Consider the following 15,634-nt stretch of genomic DNA (forward strand, 5'->3'; position numbering starts at 1 on the left):
ATGCACCACCACGTTACTACATTACCACCACGTTACCACGTCACCAGGTTACCAGGTTACCACCACGTTACTACATTAGCACCACAATACCAGGTTACCACATTACTACATTACCACCATGTTACCATGTTACCACATTACCCCACGTTACCAGGTTACCACATTACTACCTTACCACATTACCAGGTTACACCACGTTACTACACTATCACCATATTACCACATTACCAGGTTACACCACGTTTCTACATTACCACCACATTACCACATTACCAGGTTACGATGTTACTACATTACCACCACGCTACCAGGTTACCAGGTTACCAACACGTTACCACATTACCAGGTTACCACGTTATCACATTACCATGTTACCAGGTTACCACCACATTACCAGGTTACCACATTACCACCACATTGCCACACTACCAGGTTACCACATTACCATGTTACCAGGTTACCACGTTACCACCACGTTACCACGCTACCAGGTTACCATGTTACCATATTACCACGTTACCATCACGTTACCATCACGTTACCACATTACCACCACGTTACCACCACGTTACCACATTACCACATTACCACGCTACCAGGTTACCAGGTTACCAACACGTTACCACATTACCAGGTTACCACGTTATCATATTACCATGTTACCAGGTTACCACCACGTTACCACATTACCACATTACCAGGTTACCACGTTACTACATTACCACCACGTTACCACCACGTTACCAGGTTACCACATTACCACATTACCACGCTACCAGGTTACCAGGTTACCAACACGTTACCACATTACCAGGTTACCACGTTATCACATTACCATGTTACCAGGTTACCACCACGTTACCACGCTACCAGGTTACCATGTTACCATATTACCATATTACCACATTACCATCACATTACCACATTACCACGTTACCACCACGTTACCACATTACCACGTTACTACATTACCTTGTTACCAGGTTACCACATTACCACGTTACCACACTACCAGGTTACCAGGTTACCAACACCTTACCTCATTACCAGGTTATCACATTACCACCACATTACCAGGTTACCAGGTTACCATGCAATCCAGGTTACCAGGTTACCACCACATTACCACGTTATCACATTACCACCACATTACCATGTTACCAGGTTACCAGGTTACCATGCAATCCAGGTTACCAGGTTACCACCACGTTACCACATTACCACGTTACCAGGTTACCACGTTACTACATTACCACCACGCTACCACGTTACCACCAGAGAAACACACAGCAGCTCTGTAAATGTAATAAGAAGTTAAAGACCCTTGAATGGACACTCCAGCAGTTTATTTTTGCATAAAGTTGGGGGAATCTCAAGACCTAAAAGGGTCAACACTGAAGATATTCTGACTTATAAGATGTGTTCACACAGAAATACAGAAAGCAAAATGAATTTTTGAGGCAGCATCATTTAAAGTTGATGGACATAAGAGGGGCGCTGAATTTTGCCCAGTGTGAACTTTGCATGTCCTGAAGATTTATGCATCTGCTTAAAGAGAAATAAGAGGAAAAACAAAAGAGTTTCTGCTGAGTTCACTCAGTGGAAAACAAACTGACACGTTAGTGTTTGTAGGCTTTCTGTTAAAATGTGTGTCATGGTTGGTTTAGTTTTAATATGTGAATAAAGCTAAATGAATTCTGAGTAAGTGAGACAGTAACATGGTAAGATATAGAGGGAGGCATTAACACATAGCATGAAGGTTTAACATCCTACAGACCTGAGAGGGTCGCCTATATATAACACACATACACAAACTAAGGTGTGTGTGTGTGTGTGTGTGTGTGTGTGTGTGTGTGTGTGTGTGTGTGTGTGTGTGTGTGTGTGTGTGTGTGTGTGTGTGTGCGTGCGTGTGCGCGTGTGTGTGCGTGTGCGTGTGTGTGTGTGTGTGTGTGTGTATAAATGCGTGTCTGTCTTGGGATGTAGTTTGAGAGGACCACAGCACACACGCCTTGCGCACTGCCGACATGCAAACATGCCACACTGCAGAAACCCAACCCGCCCTGGCAACCCGCCATAGCAACACCCAGCACCCCCTGGCAACCCACCTTGGCAATGGTCCAGCTCGCCTTGGCATCCTCGTTAATTCGGGACACACTTATCCCTCTACACAGGGGTCTTAATGTTAACCTTTGTGTGTTAGATATGGAAACAGTTTGTGCTGCAGTATGCGAAAGGCACAGCTGAGCGGTCGGCTGGATGGCTGAGCTCAGGGAAAATACACCCACATACTGTAGACCACCACTGGCATGTTATAATGCACTGGTCAGGGTGGGGTCAGTACTTTTACATGGTGGCACAATATTTGAGGTTGTAAGTATGTCTGGTTTGTACAGGGGGTCCAGAGGATACAACAAGTGGTGAGTCTTTATAAAGACTGATGCACTTACTGAAGTTCACATATCAACCAAATAATAAACAAATACATTATACTTTTAATTGTAGTCAGCAGATGTTGGGTGTAAATGTTTTCAGGAATTTAATCAGAACAGTGACTTGTTCTATTAAGTTCTAATAAGTCACTAATAAAAAGAATTACGTTTGGTGCACAGGTGAAAAATTTGCTAAATAAATAAATAATAATAAAAAATATCCCCCCAAAAAAGCTAATTAAAAAACATGAATTATGTGAAATAAAATTTCAAGGCAAAACTGAGTTATACATCTTTAAATATTGAATGCAGCTATGTACTTTAAATAATTCTTCACTTTCAAAAAGCTCCACAAAGTCTGAAAAATATATAAATCAAATTTGCATCGATAATTGTATACATTCTGAAAAATATCTATTATATAGTGTATATCCTATTTTTCTTTATACATTTTATAAATTCTCTTTTTTATTGTAAGAAAAATGACCTGGAAATGTAATCGTGCCACTTTTAACCAGTTAATTAACTTTATATTATTTATATTACTATATATCATAATATCCTGTTGCTTTCTTGAATGATGTACCTCACAACATTAGGTTAGACTGCCCCTCTGTGACAGCAGAATGAAGTGCTTTGGCAAACTTACCAGCTATATCAACAAAGACGGAATATTTGTACTTAAAAAATAGTACACGATGAATTTATCAAAAATGACCTAAAAAGACCTGAATTTATTTGTGTTGTAGCAGCCAGTCTTTTACACTGAGATTAAATACATCTCAGACGTTCCTCTTACTAATTTAGAACAAAGTGTTCACAGGAAACAAGATTAATCTATGGCAACTGATGTAACTGTAATAGTTTAAAATTAGTGATCTCCTTGCAGAAGTGAAAGTATCAACATTTTTCATGGTCAAAACACTTCCTCTCAGAGTTTCTGTTTCTCAGAAATAGAAGGAAGATGTGGAGCCTTCAGAGCCAGCTGTTCGTCCTCTGCAGTAAGTTCTTCACATTAAATAAGTAAATAGACTTTGAAGATTAATAGAAGAATTCCAGAGCTTCTTATTGGTCTTGGCTGTACATTTTTGTATGCCACCATAAACCTGCCGTCTTATTCATGTTGTCTTTCTCAGTTTCTGTGAGTTGTGTGGCCGGTGCTGCCGGGCTGATCCTCCTGTTCGGATATGAGGGCCGACACATCAATGTTTCCTGTTCTTATGCTCACGGTTACGAGTCTTACGAGAAGTACCTTTGCAAGGGCGACTGTGGAAACAGTGATGTTCTTATAATGACACCAGAAACAAAGAAGAACAAATACTCCATCCACGATGACAAAATGACACGAGTCTTCACAGCCACCATCTCTGATCTTCTCCTTATGGATGCTGGGAAATACTGGTGTGGCGTGAGCAGGGATGGAACGGACATCTACACTGAAGTAAAGCTGGAAGTCAAACCAGGTCAGAAAATACACTCAGTGTTTCCATTCAATTCATACAGTTGTCAAGTCAAATTCAAACAAACAAGCGGACAAATGTGAGGAATAAATAAAGAAGTATAGATTGTGTTTTCAATGATTACAAGAATCAAACAAAACTAATACAGGCAAACCTGTTTTTTTTGTTTTTTACTGTAAATTCAACACTCGGTGTTCAATCCCCTTTAAGATCCTATTCAACATAACAGATAACACATAAATCGAGCCAGAATAAATAAATGCAACAAATACATGAAATAAAAACATTTAAATCCCTCATCCAAGTCTTAGATGCTCCAAAAAGAATTCACAATGTTAAAAGGTTTTGAAGAAGTAAATGAATATTTTAGTTTAAGATGTGAGTTGGAACATGTGTCCTCTGATTTGATTTATGTTCTTCACAGACAGTTGCTGTGACAACGTGATTCAAATCCAAAGTTACGAGGAAGGTTCGGTGTCCATCAGGTGTCCATATGAGTCTGAGAACCGTAACAACAGGAAGTACCTGTGCAAAGGAACGCAGCCGTCCATGTGTCTGCAGCGGGCGCTCAGCACCTCCGACAGCAAAGCAAACACACGCTTCACACTTACTGATGACAAGCTGGCGAGAATGTTCACAGTGACGGTCACCGCTCTGACCCTGAAGGATTCTGGGTCGTACCTTTGTGGCGTCCACACAAACACCGGACTGGATGTTTTCTCTGCTGTTGAGCTGGAGGTCAAAGGTGAGAGGTCAAAGTTATACCTCTTACTGTTTTAGTGAAGTCTGATTTAGCCAGTTTCAACCGATATTGAGAAAATGTTACACCTGCATAATTTCTAATAATAACTACAAATATTTACAGAAAGTTAAAGACACATGTATTTCCACTGGAGACAGTGTCATCCCATTTTAAATAATTCTGCTCTTTCTGTCTGACAGAGTGGTGCTGTGTGAAGTCAAAGCACGTGAGTGGCATTGTGGGAAATCCAGTAACTTTGCAGTGTCCTTATCCAGCGCAACACGTGGACAACAGGAAGTTCGTGTGTAAAGGAGACGAGCGCAACAACTGTACCAACGTGGTGACGATTGCCAGCAGGTTCACGCTGCAGGATGACATTTCTCTCCACTCCTTCCTGGTGACTGTCGCACAGCTGGAGGCCGGTGATGCCGGGACATACTGGTGTGGTTCAGACTCCCGGTGGGGTGCCGGGAACTACACCAACATTCATCTGTCAGTAGGTGAGACGGAGGGTTTGAGTCCTGCAGCTGCTGCTTCATGACTCTGAAATATAAAGGTTAAGAAATAGAGCAGAGAGGTTCAAGTCTGAGTGGAAACGTCATCAGCAGCCTGCAAAGACCTGAACCGGTCGCTGGCATTGACAGGAGACTCCTCCGGGTTCTCAGGAGTCTTTATTTGGGCCCTTTGCACTATGTTATGGACTCATTTAGTGATTTTCTAACTCTTACAACTCAAATGTGTGATTTCAGTGTTTTTTTTTTCTCTCTTTAGTTGTTAAAATATTAAACTGATCTGTGCTTATCAGCTAAAACGAGAGCAGTTTACAGCCGTGCGAGCCTTCTGATGCTGATCATCAATGTTCACAGCTTTTATTTGACTTTAATCACCATCAGTTTTAGCATGTTAGCGTGGTGAAATTTTAAAATGATCAGTATGAATTGGATTGTCATTCGCTTATCCAAACGTCTGCTCATAAACCAGATGAGAGATGATGAGTCGCTGGAATCACTGTCCAACATTTCATGGAGATATTTCTCCCAAAGAAAATCTAACAGCAGCTCTTCATCCAGGAGACCATTTCTACACAAATAAAACATCTCACGTCAGACTGTCGAACACATGTTCAATTCAATTCAATTCAATTTGACAGGAAGAAACCTCCGACAGTTCTGGAGATTTGCTTTATCTGGTGTCTAAAGGACAAATCCTCATCAAAGATGACTCCAAGGTTCCTCCCAGTTTTGCTGGAGGCCAAGACAACGTCATCTAGAGTAACTAAGTGATTACAGAAAGAGTTTCTGAGGTGTTTAGGACCAAGTACAAGAACTTCTGTTTTGTCTGAATTTAGAAGCAGGAAGTTTTTGGTCATCCAGGCCTTTATGTCTTTTAGACAGGCTTCAAGTTTTACTAACTAATTAGTTTCATCTGGTTTTATAGAAAGATATAGCTGAGTGTCATCTGCATAACAATGGAAGTTGATGCAGTGCTTCCTGATGACATCTCCTAATGGAAGCATGTACAAAGTAAAAAGTATTGGGCCTAACACTGAGCCTTGTGGAACTCCATAACTAACTCTTGTTTGTCTGGAAGACTCATTGTTGACATGGACAAACTGGACTCTATCTGATAAGTAGGATTTGAACCAGTCTAATGCAGTTCCTTTAATCCTCGTAACGTCTTCTAATCTCTGTAATAAGATCGTATGATCAATCGTATCAAAAGCAGCACTGAGGTCCAGAAGAACAAGTACAGAGACGAGTCCATTATCTGAGGCTAATAAAAGGTCGTTAGTAACTTTCACCAGAGCTGTTTCTGTGCTATGATGAACTTTAAAGACTGAACATCTTCAAACAGATCATTCCTTTATAAATGATCACAAAGTTGATTTGCAACAACTTTTTCAAGGATTTAAGAAATAAACGTCAGGTTGTAAATTGGTCTGTAGTTTCCTAAAACAGCTGATCAAGAGTCGTCTTTTTAAGTAAAGGTTTAATTACAGCCACTTTAAAAGCCTGCGGTACATAGCCGGTTACAATAGATAGGTTGATCTGATCTAATATGGAAGTATTAATTAAAGGGAAGACTTCCTTAAAAAGTTTAGTTGGGATGAGATCTAACAGACAGCTAGAGGATCCAGATGAAGAAATAATTCTAGTTAACTCAGAGAGATCAACAGGAGAGAAATGTTCCAAGTTTACATCTGGTCCTACAGTTGCTTTCAGGGCTGCTGTTGCTTATCAAGTCATTTACTAACAGAGATTTAGACCAGAGAGATCTCATATTTAATAGTCCGCTTTTAATTGTCAGATTTATTTGATCCATTAATTTGGTAGGATCCATTTTTATTACATTTTCATTGCGTCCTGACCTCAACCCTGGATGTCAGGTTTTAGGGCTGTTAAGAGACGTGGCCATATTTCTAGAAAGAAGAGCTGCACCATCCAAAGTAGGATGGATGCCGTCTCTCCGGATCAGACCAGGTTTCCCCCAGAAAGTATTCCAGTTGTTAATGAAGCCCACGTTGTTAGCGGGACATCACCTCGACAACCAGCGGTGAAGTGAAGACGTACGGCTAAACATATCATCACTGGTCCGGTTAGGAAGGAGTCCAGAGAAAACTACAGAGTCCCACGTTGTTTTTGAAAAGTTGGACACCGATTCAAGATTAACTTTAGTGACCTCTGATTGGTGTAACCGGGTGTCGTTACTGCCGATGTTAATAACAATCTGACTGGATTTATGATTCGCCTTAGTCAGCAGTTTCAGGTTTGATTCAATGTTGCCCGCTCTGTCCCCGGAAAGACATCTGACTCTGTCCCCGGGAAGACATCTAATTCTGTCCCCGGGAAGACATCTGACTCTGGACCCTGGAAGACATCTGACCCTGGCCCCTGGAAGACATCTGACTCTGGCCCCAGGAAGACATCTGACTCTGTCCCCAGGAAGACATCTGACTCTGTCCCCGGGAAGACATCTGACTCTGTCCCCGGGAAGACATCTGACTCTGGACCCTGGAAGACATCTGACCCTGGCCCCTGGAAGACATCTGACTCTGGCCCCTGGAAGACATCTGTCTCTGGCCCCGGGAAGACATCTGTCTCTGGCCCCTGGAAGACATCTGTCTCTGTCCCCTGGAAGACATCTGTCTCTGGCCCTGGGAAGACATCCGACTCTGACCCCGGGAAGACATCTGTCTCTGTCCCCTGGAAGACATCTGTCTCTGTCCCCTGGTTTCACTAACTTCATGTTAAACAGAGTCTCCAATAACCAGAGTTGGTTTCTCAGCAGATGTTTCACAGAATGTGGAACATCAGTTGGAGACGTGAAGGTCGGTGGTGAACCGTGGACTTCTTCTTGGGACGATGTCTCCTTCGTACTGTCCCCCGGCCGCCCGGCTGTTCGGTGCTGTGGGGGACCGGCTAACTAAACCTGTATCCTGGACAGCTGTCCCCCCCCCCCCACCCCCCCTCCCTGAGGAGCTCCTACAGCTAGCTGGTTGTGTAGCATGGTGCACAGCAGTGATTCTAATTCTGTGACCCTCCAGAGCCCTACCTACACTACTCCTCCTCCTCCTCCTCCTCCTCCTCCTCCTCCTCGGTGACCCTGGCCTCCAGAGCCCTAACTACACTCCTCCTCCTCCTCCTCCTCCTCAGTGACCCTGGCCTCCAGAGCCCTACCTACACTACTCCTCCTCCTCCTCCTCCTCCTCCTCGGTGACCCTGGCCTCCAGAGCCCTAACTACACTACTCCTCCTCCTCCTCCTCCTCAGTGACCCTGGCCTCCAGAGCCCTACCTACACTACTCCTCCTCCTCCTCCTCGGTGACCCTGGCCTCCAGAGCCCTAACTACACTCCTCCTCCCCCTCCTCCCCTTCCTCCTCCTCCTCCTCCTCCTCCTCTTCCTCCTCCTCATTAAGGGAGACAGGGTTGTAACTAAACATGTCACACTGAGCAGGAAAAGCCAGAAGAGGAGGAGGGAGAGGGAAGACGTTGCTAACTGCTAAGCTAACAGCAGTAAAACACCAAGTTAGTGAACGTTGGTCAAAGATTTAACAGCAGAATTGTTCAAGAAGAGCAAACGTGAGTTTTAACTTGAGATGAGAAGAAGTGGAGAGATTTAGATACGTGTATATATATATATATATATATAGATAGATAGAGATTTAGATACGTGTATATATATATATATATATATATATATATATAGATAGAGATTTAGATACGTGTATATATATATATATATATATATAGATAGATAGAGATTTAGATACGTGTATATATATATATATATATATATATATAGATAGATAGAGATTTAGATACGTGTATATATATATATATATATATATATAGATAGAGATTTAGATACGTGTATATATATATATATATATATATATATAGATAGATAGAGATTTAGATACGTGTATATATATATATATATATAGATAGAGATTTAGATACGTGTATATATATATATATATATAGATAGAGATTTAGATACGTGTATATATATATATATATATATAGATAGATAGAGATTTAGATACGTAGAATTCAGGAAGAGAAGCTGAAATAACAGAAGTAACACTAGTCACAATGTTTGTAGACAGGAAGTGATGTAATACGCTCACCGTGATGTCAGACGAGATCAGCCAATCAGATGTGTTTGTTCTAATATCAGAGTTTCTACTGCGGTTAAAAATAACGTTGCTAAATGTCTTGTTCCCTCAGTGTCTCTGAGCAACACCATCGTAGCCATCACCGCGGCAGCTAATTCAACACTTCTCAAAGGTACGTGTGTGTGTGTGTGTGTGTGTGTGTGTGTGTGTGTGTGTGTGTGTCTGTGTCTGTGTGTGTGTGTGTGTGCGTGTGCGTGTGCGTGTGCGTCTGTGTCTGTGTGTGTGTGTGTGTCTGTGTGTGTGTGTGTGTGTCTGTGTGTGTGTGTGTGTGTGTGTGTGTGTGTGTGTGTGTGTGTGTGTGTGTGTGTGTGTGTGTGTGTGTCTGTGTGTGTGTGTGTGTGTGTGTGTGTCTGTGTCTGTGTCTGTGTGTGTGTGTGTGTGTGTGTGTGTGTGTGTGTGTCTGTGTGTGTGTGTGTGTGTGTGTCTGTGTGTGTGTGTGTGTGTCTGTGTGTGTGTGTGTGTGTGTGTGTGTGTGTGTGTGTGTGTGTGTGTGTGTGTGTGTGTGTGTCTGTGTGTGTGTGTGTGTGTGTGTGTGTGTGTCTGTGTCTGTGTCTGTGTGTGTGTGTAGGATTATTAAAATGTGGTTTTGATAAAGGTTAGGGTTTTGGTTTCCAGTAAGTTCAAGACAATATCAGCAGTTATGTTAAAAGACGTAATGGTACCATCAATAAAAAAGGAAATAAAATAATATTTTGTGCTATTTGTGCTGTTGTGTCCTTGAAATGATTGTGTGCTTGTGGTGTGTTTCAGGAAGTGTATTTTGTGGTTTGCAGGTGCAGCCCTCCCTCTGATTCTAACTGCAGCCACTGCGCTGCTCGTACTGATAGTTGCCCTGGTCATAGTTTATAAGTGCAAAGGTACATTTTACATTCATATGCATGCACATATCTATGCATACATAAACGCATGTACATATGCATATAAATAAATGTGCAACCATTTGTCATGCTGTGTGTTTGCAGGAGCTGAAGTTTTCACAGACAGAAACAAACCTGAGGCAGAGGAAGTGATGCAAGCAGCAGATGTAAGAAAACACAAGTACAAAGCTGGTGGACGCTGGACAGTGTTTGTTCACCACATCACACACGTGACTGCAGTCGACCTGTTACAGTATCATGTGTCCTTTTAGACAGACGTGGTGGACAGGATTGATTATTTATAGCCTGTTAGGATGCTGCAACACCTCCAAACAGCGTCACCGCCCTCCTCTGTTTATCGTTTTTTGATGTTCTTTTTCAGATATATGGAAATCAAGAAGTTGCAATGTTCTCCAAGCGGAAGATCTCCCAACAGCAGCGGGCCTGTGGTCACTATGACGATGTAGATTCAGACCAACCAGACTACGAAAACTTCACGAAGACAGAAGAAATCTACTGTAATGAAAGTTTCCATGAAGCCACTAAGAGATGAACAACGTGGACGTCTGATCTTCATGTCCCTCTGGGATCCAGTCTGAAAGCTTTGTCAGTCTTTGTAATCAGTTGTTTTATTATTATGAGATATAGGCAGATATTCATGGCTGTAATAAAACAATCTGCATTCCTTTTATCAAATTGAAGTAACCCTTTCAGACAAATACCAAAGATATCAGTTACCGATTATAAAGTGAATAAATAAACAAAAATAAAAGCAGCTTTTGGTAAAATAAGTAATCATTTAAACAACACAAGTGTATGATACATGTGATCACGTGTCCCATGGGAAAATATGAAAAAACTTCAGGGTAAATGTAGCAAACAAAAGATGGTCCCTCTGACCTGAATCAGCCAAACCTGTTGTAACGTGATAAAAACAGTACGTTTGAATGACCTGCAGTCTTTGGAAGATATTCCAGACAAATGTTTCGCTAAATAACAAAATGTATTTTATCTTTTGCAAAAGAAACAAAATATAAGAAAACAACTGTGCTGTTGGTGTCCTCCAATAAGCTTGAAGTATTTCTGAAATAAGTATTTCTGATTTCTCTACATTTGTCTGCAAACATGAGGTTTGAGTTTTAGTAACTATTATTCTGCACCTGTACAAAAGTTTAGTGGTGAAGATCTCTTCTATTATCTGTATTTTAAAGGTTGAATTTCTATTAAATATTTCATTATTATTCTCTTATTGTCACTGAATCCCGTTTGTTCATTTGCTGATGAGTCACTTGCCAACATGTAACTAAGCAACGTGAAACAAACATTTGGGCTCCAGCTCCGTCCAACCTGCTGTTACTGAGGCTGCTTGGTTTTTGGGCCTAAATCTGCTCATATCAGTTTATACGGTTGTTGTTTTTTTCCTCCTAATTAAATTGTCAGAAAATGAGCTCGGACGTTTTAGTGTCACGGCCGCACTGTGACAGCAGAGCAGTGGCTCAGGGAGTCCCGCATGGAGTCCCGCATGGAGCCCCGCATGGAGCCCCGCATGGAGTCCCGCATGGAGCCCCGCATGGAGTCCTGCAGCTGTCCTCAGGCGCACCCACCGCGGGGTACCGCTCGGCCAAATACACCCCGGCTGAGTGGTACTCCAACTACCATACTATTCTTCAACAGGCCGGTACCGACCGCCTCGGAGCCCGCAGCGTCCAGCGGGAGTCCAGGATTCTGTACCAGGACACCGAGGCAGCCACTTCGGACACCCAGGCCGAGGGGACACGTCTCCTGGGGGGGAGACTCCAAGACATCCACCACTGGAAGTCTGAGCTGCAGCGGCACATCGAGCAGCTGCTGACCGACACAGAAGCGCTGCTGGCGGTGAAGACGCGGCTGGAGAAGTCGCTGGACGTCACCGAGACGCCGTACATCATCTCCAGCGATAATCTGAGCTGTAGAGCGAGAAGACCGGGACCGGACCTGGTCAGAGACCCGGTGGAGGAGGAGCTGCTCAAGGTGAGCACCGGTCAGGAGAAAGAACTTCATTCAGAAGAAAATAGAGATTTATTGAAGTTCACCATATTGACCACTCTGAGTACTTTAAATAGATAAATAACTTTTATAAAACTTAAAATCAAACAAGCTACAACAATTACTTCATTAATAGATTAGTCAACCAAGCAAAACTTCCCTTGGAGACATGAATTTCACTATGACTTGACTTGAGTGTGAACAGGAACACGGACCCAGCAGGGGGCACTGACCTGAAGTCTGACTCTGTTGGTAGGAAGTGGACTTGATCCGCAGCGTCCAGGCTCTTCTGAAGAGAACTACAGCGCAGGTTGTCCATCAGATCAAGTGAGTGTCGTATGAAATATCTTTTGAAGGTTTTACCTCAGAACTGAATTATCATCCCGTCATGAGTGTTTTTTTGTATCAGGATGAACAGGGAGGCCAAGCAGACGTTGGAGTTGGACTGGTCCGATAAGTACCGGGCCTACGACTTTGATGACCGCAGCGGAAGACACAGTAACACGAGTCCAGACACGCAGCACCATCCCAGCTCAGCCGCCCTGCAGGAGCAGTGAGTCCGAGTGGCTGCAAACAGGAAATCAATCCCACATCTTTGTCCTTGATACTCTCTCTGCTCTCTGGTGTGCTGCAGGGTGTGTAACCCCTCATCGTGGACAAAGTTCACACAGGACAACCTGTCCAAGGCCATGCAGGAGGAGCGGGCCAGCAGCAGCCTCAGGTCACAACACGCACTGGTTCAGACATGTTTAAGCTGCGGTACGTATTTCTTCTTTGCTATAAAGTGATGTTTGCATGTGTCAGAGCCTTGGTGGAGCAGCTGCTGCAGGACACCACTGAGGATCTGAGGTTCCAGTGCTCCAGCGTGGACCGAGCCTTCAGCCAGCGCTGCGTGGAGCTCAGTGAGGCCAAGACGCAGCTGGAGACGAAGCTCGCACAGGTTGGCCAGCTGACAGAGAGGAGAACTGACTTTAATGACTGAGGATTGATTGTATGATCACATGTGCAGATCTTGGAGCAAATTGGGGACCAGGAGAGGAACATTGTGGCTCTGCAGCAGGCCATCCACAATAAAGAGGCCCCGCTGAGAGTCGCTCAGTCCAGACTTTACCTGCGCTCCCTCAGACCCAACATGGAGCTCTGCAGGGATGAACCCCAGCTCAGGTATGCACACACAACCCCCCCAAAAAAACATATCTTCTTTCTTTCTCTGCTTGTCCTCATTTGTGACTTGTGTTTGTAGTTTGGAAGGAGAGGTGAAGCAGATCGACGCCTCTCTAACGTCTCTGCAGCAGCAGCTGAGCGAAGCCAGAGGCTCCCTGTCCCACCTGGAGGAGTCCCGCATGGCGCTGGAGAAGGACGTAAACTGTAAAACCCACTCGCTGTTCATCGAGAGGGAAAAGTGCATGACTCACCGTCAGCGGTACCCGACCACATCTGCGCTGTCTGGGTACTGAGGACCAGTGGTGGTGGGTTGTTTTTTTTCACTATTTCTGTAAGCTGAAATTTTTTGGATTTTTTTTTTTTTTTGGTCTTTGCTGTGTGTTGATTCCATCACTGAGATTCTGTGTGAACAAGAAAGCCTCAAACTTAATACTAGAGAGCATATCAAATTCCATTCATGTTATATCCACATTTATGTCATGCAAAAATAAAGAAAAGAGAAAAAACTGATTTTCTAGTGCTTACTGAACTCCATACATTATTTTGGGATAATCTTTATTTATTCATTTACTTATAATTAGGGTGCAAGAGCTTTGAACTCTTTGATCAGTTGTTTACCCAAAACTATAAGCAATCAATAACTGGTGTAAAGGTGAATGTCAAATCCACAACATGCAACTGATATTCAATATATCGATATTTTATTGGTATTGTGATATGAGACAAGATGGATCTTAGTTTTCTGACATGGTAACATCATGATATGACTTCTTCCTGTTTAAGAATGCTGCATTGCAAAAATGTTCTGTTACTTCTTTCTTTACACACCAGGGTTGTGACAAATAAACGACACAACAATGCGAAATATTCACCTGCCAATATTTTTGAATGAAAACTACTCATAACAGCAGCGAATTTGCAATAAGTGTTGCAAATAATGTTTGAGTAGATTTTCGTCAGCTCGTTGTTCAGAAAAATGATAGATTTAGTGGATGATGATCTTGTTCTGTTTCTCCTCGTTTGACAAAAGAAGAGAAGATCTGCGTTCAGGTGTCCAAACTAAATACATTTTCATGTTGTTGAGACCTCTTTTTCTCCTTTAGGAGCTGATTTGTGATATTTGCATTCAACAGGGAGGTTTTTATTTTAGATTTGTAGTTCCAGATTCAAAAACCTTTGAGACTGATGTTCAAGTTACTTATGCACCCCACTAGAGGGAGCTATTGAGCCTTACTCGCTCATTTCTTGTCATCTCTCCATAGTGACCTGCCTTCTAACACAAAAGGGGAATACAAGTCAGGCCTCAGTCAGATGTAAAATGTCAAAACACTCACATGAAGATGTTACAGTACATAAAATTAGTTTGAAAGACCAGCTGTCCATTTTAATCTGTTTAACACGCATTGCTCCTGTTTTGTCTGCTGAGCTGCAGTCAAACCTGCATAATATAAAAAGTAATAAGTAAAGAAAAAGGGACATTGAAATACAACCTGACACAAACCAGAATAAGTTGACTGACTTTCTGCCACTCCTCTAAATTACATAAATCACTGTAATGCTTTTATTTTTATGAGATATATAATTCTACGGTTAGCTGATTACGTGTTAAACCCCTGTAGCCTCGTCTTTGGGAAGATCTGCTCCTCTTCATGTAATCATAGAGCCTCCATTCATCTCTATTCTTAGATAGAACTTCATGTGCGGAGGTGCCACGACTGAGGATGTTACGAAACTCAGCTTCATGCAGAGTTCAGACTTGTAGTTTCATTCTCACTGCAGAGCATTTAGTATTTATTTCATGACACCACAAACTGTGGGCACGGTGTGTGTGTGTGTGTGTGTGTGTGTGTGTGTGTGTGTGTGTGTGTGTGTGTGTGTGTGTGTGTGTGTGTGTGTGTGTGTGTCAGTGTGTGAGCTTGTGATTTTCATGTGAAATAAAAGAGCTCCCAAACCTTCAGGCATCAAAGGGGAAAGGGACTTTTTTAAATAGTAAAGTTTATAATGATAATGAGGATTTAGTAAGAATTTCGTGCATAATAAAACAAATATCCATTGATTGTACTGAGTGTGTTCATGTCCGGGAACAGAGAGAAAAAAAAGGAGAGATGCTTATTAAATCAGGTTGTTTTTTTTAAAGTGGAGCTCACGTGTCCCATGTATCCAACCATGTGACCAGCCGACAAGTAGGAGGTTAGTTTAGGACGTCGCCTACCTGCTGCAGGTACATAAGTGCTAACAAGTTTTCAATTATTATAAAATCACCTACAGTAAATGTTAAT

General features: G+C 42.5%; 2 protein-coding genes across 2 annotated transcripts; both read left to right on the top strand.

Annotated features, from left to right (window-relative positions):
• Positions 1-3,393: 3,393 nt before the first annotated feature.
• LOC138192412 (polymeric immunoglobulin receptor-like) lies at positions 3,394-11,411 on the top strand. The gene is made up of 8 exons (XM_069139791.1): positions 3,394-3,430; positions 3,566-3,892; positions 4,314-4,634; positions 4,832-5,131; positions 9,362-9,421; positions 10,083-10,166; positions 10,272-10,333; positions 10,549-11,411. Exons 1-8 carry the CDS (start codon positions 3,394-3,396, stop codon positions 10,717-10,719), a joined length of 1,362 nt encoding a protein of 453 aa, XP_068995892.1. The 3' UTR covers positions 10,720-11,411.
• Positions 11,412-11,546: 135 nt separating this feature from the next.
• tekt4 (tektin 4) lies at positions 11,547-13,865 on the top strand. Its single transcript, XM_069139741.1, has 7 exons — positions 11,547-12,176; positions 12,448-12,518; positions 12,601-12,744; positions 12,826-12,912; positions 12,996-13,131; positions 13,201-13,355; positions 13,435-13,865. The coding sequence occupies exons 1-7, from the start codon at positions 11,610-11,612 to the stop codon at positions 13,646-13,648; spliced, it is 1,374 nt and encodes a 457-aa protein (XP_068995842.1). The 5' UTR covers positions 11,547-11,609; the 3' UTR covers positions 13,649-13,865.
• The last annotated feature ends 1,769 nt before the right edge of the window (positions 13,866-15,634 follow it).

The sequence above is a fragment of the Embiotoca jacksoni genome, unplaced genomic scaffold (assembly GCF_022577435.1).
Source record: "Embiotoca jacksoni isolate LCO1_2020_lvr unplaced genomic scaffold, fEmbJac1.0.p SCAF_85, whole genome shotgun sequence".
NCBI classification, from domain to species: domain Eukaryota; kingdom Metazoa; phylum Chordata; class Actinopteri; family Embiotocidae; genus Embiotoca; species Embiotoca jacksoni.

What these genes read in the sequence shown, in the direction of transcription:
- tekt4 (XM_069139741.1), top strand. Translation starts at nt 11,610, where the DNA reads ATGAGCTCGGACGTTTTAGTGTCACGGCCGCACTGTGACAGCAGAGCA. An exon ending in TCAGCCGCCCTGCAGGAGCA is followed by an intron (nt 12,745 to 12,825) that starts GTGAGTCCGAGT and finishes GGTGTGCTGCAG; the next exon opens with GGTGTGTAACCCCTCATCGT. An exon ending in TGGAGACGAAGCTCGCACAG is followed by an intron (nt 13,132 to 13,200) that starts GTTGGCCAGCTG and finishes TCACATGTGCAG; the next exon opens with ATCTTGGAGCAAATTGGGGA.
- LOC138192412 (XM_069139791.1), top strand. Translation starts at nt 3,394, where the DNA reads ATGTGGAGCCTTCAGAGCCAGCTGTTCGTCCTCTGCA. An exon ending in CAACATTCATCTGTCAGTAG is followed by an intron (nt 5,132 to 9,361) that starts GTGAGACGGAGG and finishes TTGTTCCCTCAG; the next exon opens with TGTCTCTGAGCAACACCATC. An exon ending in CATAGTTTATAAGTGCAAAG is followed by an intron (nt 10,167 to 10,271) that starts GTACATTTTACA and finishes GTGTGTTTGCAG; the next exon opens with GAGCTGAAGTTTTCACAGAC.